At 46.6% G+C, this 4,456-nt stretch overlaps 1 protein-coding gene across 2 annotated transcripts; it reads left to right on the top strand.

Moving 5' to 3' along the window:
* The first annotated feature begins 319 nt into the window (after positions 1-319).
* LOC118173609 (rho GTPase-activating protein 24-like) lies at positions 320-4,456 on the top strand. 2 transcript variants are annotated; one of them, XM_035338341.1, is made up of 3 exons: positions 320-568; positions 1,616-2,270; positions 3,831-4,456. In XM_035338341.1, the coding sequence occupies exons 2-3, from the start codon at positions 2,017-2,019 to the stop codon at positions 4,036-4,038; spliced, it is 462 nt and encodes a 153-aa protein (XP_035194232.1). In that variant the 5' UTR covers positions 320-568; positions 1,616-2,016; the 3' UTR covers positions 4,039-4,456. The 2 variants fall into 2 exon arrangements, with proteins under 2 accessions (XP_035194232.1, XP_035194233.1); XM_035338342.1 differs by lacking the exon at positions 320-568 and having other exon boundaries at positions 1,503-2,270.

Raw genomic sequence — 4,456 nt, 5'->3', positions numbered from 1 at the left:
TGATGTTACAGTCAGGAGAGGAACCACAGAGGATATGAAACCGCAGCTGCTGCATCCTGATGGGCTCCATGTCGCAGCTCGGCAGCCCCCTGCAAAGGGGTTGTTACGGGACTGCCTTCAGGACCAGGCACAGAAACGTTTCCAGTTTCAAGGTTGAAGAAAACATTTCTCTGGCAGGCCCCTCTGCGTCACTGCCTCACCTTCACCCCACCCTCAAAGCAGGTCCCACACAGCTGTCCTCACAACAGCACAGAAGACCCAGGGGTCTTCCTCTGTTCCCCCCCCGCCTCGACGTGGCCAGGCCAGCTCACACACTCGTCCCAGGGGCAATTTCTTTTCTTCCGAGCTGCCCTACTGTCCTGCCAGCACTAACCTCCAGAAGTAAGCAGGGAAGCCCCATCCTCCTCACCCCCTGGTTGTTTGTTGATCAGCGCTGACGTTCCTCACATCATTCTGAAACAACGCCAGCGCTGGAAGTGAGCTGGCGAGACGGGCGGCGGGAAGAGGACTCGGTCTGTGCGTCCATCGTTATCTCTTCACTGCACGTCAGCTCTGAGATAACATCAGGGTGAGTAAATTAGCAAAAACGCAAAACTAGAAAGAGCTCTGTCGTAGGAGTGCCAGCTAACGCAAGTGTCTGAATCGGTGCTAAGATGCCCAAGGAAGGTGCAGCAGAGGAGCAATCCTTGGGGCAAGCTCCCACCATTCCCCTGCACTTTTCTACATCTCCTTCCTACTGAAGAGATTTCAGAAAAGCGTCTCAATGAGCTCCCAGCTATTCAGCAAGGAACATACCGCAGCCTTGTGATTAACAATTTTGCTAGGCATGACTGACCATTTAATTCTGCATTTTTCCCCACTAAGACAGAGGATTTTGACTGGATGCAGCCACTCCTACCCCTCTGAGCTGGTGCTGTGCTCCCCTCTGATGGGCGAGCTTGTGAACGGCATTTGATTTACCTTTGGTGGTGATGCAGGGAAGGAGGAGGCTCTTAGAGGGCATTTAGCAGGTTTAGTTAATCTGACAACTTTCTGTTACTATCAGAAAACTGATGAAAAGGTGATAGTCTGTACAAGATCATGGTCTGGCATTAAACACCGCTTACTTCTTACACCAAGAGACTGAAAAGGTGAGGGTCAGGGAGAGGAAACTTCCCAAATCATTTGAATGAGTGCCTTAACAAGAGACACTTTCAACTTGCTTGCAGATTTGGTCTTCCTTCAGTTATAGCCAGGTTATTTCTGTACTGTACCCGTTCTCCTGTGAGAAGAGGCAGCAAAACCCCACATTTATTCCTATCCAGTAGCTTTTGTAAGGGGAACTGAAGCAGGGCCGAGGAGCACCCCACTTCCCCTTCCCCTCCACGTTCTTGTCCTCAAAACAACACGCGGTGAGGCCCGGGCCTGCCTCGCTCGCATGGCTGCCCTTTGCCTTCCTCACAGGGCCAGCAGGGGCCCAGCAACCTCCGACGTCCATCCGATGTTCCTCACGGCCGAGGGGGCAGGGAGAGAGCAGCCAACAGCTGGGACTTGTCTCTTTTCTGACCCTTGGAAAAGGGAGCAGAGTCCTCTGCAGTGTGAAAAATATATCTTCATTTTTTTTCTTTGACTACAGAAATAATCTCCCAGCCCAGGAATGAAACAGCTTCATGGTGGGCAGCTCTGCAATGGGCCACCCGCAGATGTCAGTCAAATAACACTGAAAATAGAGAGGGACGGACAGCAGGAGCAGATCCTGGGGCCGAGAAGCAGCCGGGCACGGCCACTCAAGCCCACAGCGTACAAAAAGCAAAACCAGAGCCTGAAATGAGATCCAGGCTCCAACAAAATGGACTATTTCCAACTATTTGAAAAGCTTCAGACAGCTGTGGGAAGGAAGAAAACTCTCACAGGCTGTGACAACAAAGCAGGAGAAGCACAAAAACAAGTTCCCCCGTGAAACAGAAAAGGCATTGAGGCTCCGGCAGCCCGCAGGGGACGGATGGTGCCGGCTGGGCAGGCGCTCACTGCTCAGCAATGTTTGAGGAAAATCCTCCTTCAATGTACCTGACAGGGTCAAACCACACAGAAGACTCCCAAGAAACGAACACAGCCACAGGAGGTGCTTTGGAGGCTCAGGAAAACACGGGACCCATCCCAGGGGACACGAACAACAGCCATCCTCCTGCCAGCGAGCAACCAGCAAGCCCCAGCTCCCCGCAGCAGCACCTGGCCTGCCTGAGGACACTGATGTCCAGGCAGAAGGCAGAGTATGAATCCAGAGTCGCAAGGTAAAGGCTTTAAGAACCGTGAGGCTTCGGGGAGGGCATCGCTTCGTATCGCACGCTACTGCTGCGGGGGCTCTGGGCACTGCTGCAGTACCACCAGTAGCAGCGTCCATGGCCAGCGTTACGGGACCAGGTTAGCAACCGCTTGGTAATTTCAGTCCACTTCTGTGTGAGGTGCTTGAGAAGCATTAAAGCACATATAACATTTTCAGCATGACTGTGCAGAGCTCTTGAAAAGCATCTGGTATATTGTGTATTTTTCCCTTTAGTCTTAATCCAGTATTAAACATTTCTCTGAAGAAAAACGTGCTGGGTTCTCAGCAGTAGTAGGCCATTATTCTTTACACATTTTAAGACATAAAATTAAAAATCTGAGGAAAGCATTCAGAAGTACTTTCCAGCTTTCTCAGATGAGAAACTGAATACAAATTTACCCATAGCTTGTTATCAAAATAACAACATGGCAGCATTTCCAGGCTTCACTTTCCAAATGCTGCTGTTTTTTCTGTCATGTAGGTGAAAGGAATGAACATTTTAAATACAGCATCATTATCTATAAATTACAGGTATAAATCATGCAAAATAACTATTTGATTGAAACATAATACGCTTTAATGTGCATTTTTTCAACAGACAGCACTGAAGTTGTTTAATTTTCCATTACACTTTGCCTTGAACACTGAAAGAGAAAAAAAATCCATTAAATCTTTAATTTCCTAAGGAAGTAGTCACCAATTTCTTCCTAATAAACAAACTGTTCCTAGGTTGCTCGTTTTTTTTTTTTTTTAATTATCATTAAACTCCTCATTAAATTCTGCTTAAATTTTCCCTTGCAGTTCAAGTTGGCATCCTCAGTGTTTCCTAAAATAAATTGCACTGCCATTTACTGTTAGACTACTGTAGTACTCCATAAGGAAATGATTTTTAAGAAGCATCTCCCCCAAAATACTGCTTTGGCGATATGTTTATTTGTATGTACTCTAAATTGGGGTAAGTAAGGTTAATTGCCCTGTTTTTAATATTTAACACCATAAACTGGAAAAGCAAGCCCTAGTATCAAGTGCTGAACAGCAAATTCTGATGGAAAACAGGATATGTATGGACCCATGTGTTGATGACACCAAGAGCCACATCAGACTAAGCATACACACTCGGGGGCAAGGCCACACCTGCATGTGCTGCAAAATGCTGCACGCTACAACAGCACTCTGCCGCTGCTGCCGCCTTACCCCTCTTCCACCAAAATCACAGTGCACAAGCCAAGGGTTTAATAGGTGCATAGGGCTGAATCTCCTCCTAATGCTGGGTAAAGACATAATTTAGCATTAGATTTCCCTCACAGAAGAAAATATGCCAGTGAGAGCAACTTTGGTGCATTATCTCCTGAAAAAATCAGTCAGTGTAAGAATGCTGTCCTTGCTACACAGGTTAACAAGGGGCATGTAACAGCCAGCGTAGGGGCTGCTAATATTTATATTTATAGGAACATATGTTTAAAAAAATAAAAGCTACAGCTTCATTAAGGGGAAAAAACATTATAAATTACGTCCATCTTTCAAACAGCCTGGAGAAGCGGAACAGAGAGCTGCAGTCAGAGATTAAGGACATGCATTCGAAACTGGGACAGCAGCGCAAGCAGCACAGCCTCGTGGAGATGAAAATGCGAAATGCAGAGAGAGCAAAGGAAGATGCAGAGAGAAGAAACGAAATGCTTCAAAAAGAAATGGAAGAGTTTTTTGAAACCTTTGGGGAAATTAACAAATGGAAATAATCAATGACTTGTTCGGTTTGAACTTGTGCTCTCTCTGTAGGAGAGAGAAAAGTCATGTTCTGATCTCAGAAATTAAGAATCTCAGCAGTAAAAACTGGGCTGTTAATTACAAAGCAAGCAGTGATATAAACTCGCGGGCAGGCCTTACCTCCAGGAACTCTCTGCAGCGCGCTGCTAACACGAAGGATGCTCTCTTTTACCCCTGGAAAAATCTTTCAGACATACTTTGCATTACCCATTCCCAAACCGGTCTACACAGCACCATGGGAAAGCTCCCTGGTATTTTTGGGGTTGCTTGTACTAATGCACCAAGTGGCTGACTTTTTTAATTTCAGGATGTTGTGCTTGTTGGGCATGTTTTACTAGCCACCCTAGAAGTCACATAGGTGTTAGATGGGCCTTAAGGGTGCTGAGTTTA

Source organism: Oxyura jamaicensis, chromosome 13, assembly GCF_011077185.1.
Source record: "Oxyura jamaicensis isolate SHBP4307 breed ruddy duck chromosome 13, BPBGC_Ojam_1.0, whole genome shotgun sequence".
Lineage (NCBI taxonomy): Eukaryota > Metazoa > Chordata > Aves > Anseriformes > Anatidae > Oxyura > Oxyura jamaicensis.
Note: the sequence above shows the minus strand (reverse complement) of the source record. Positions and strands in the feature narration are given on the sequence as shown.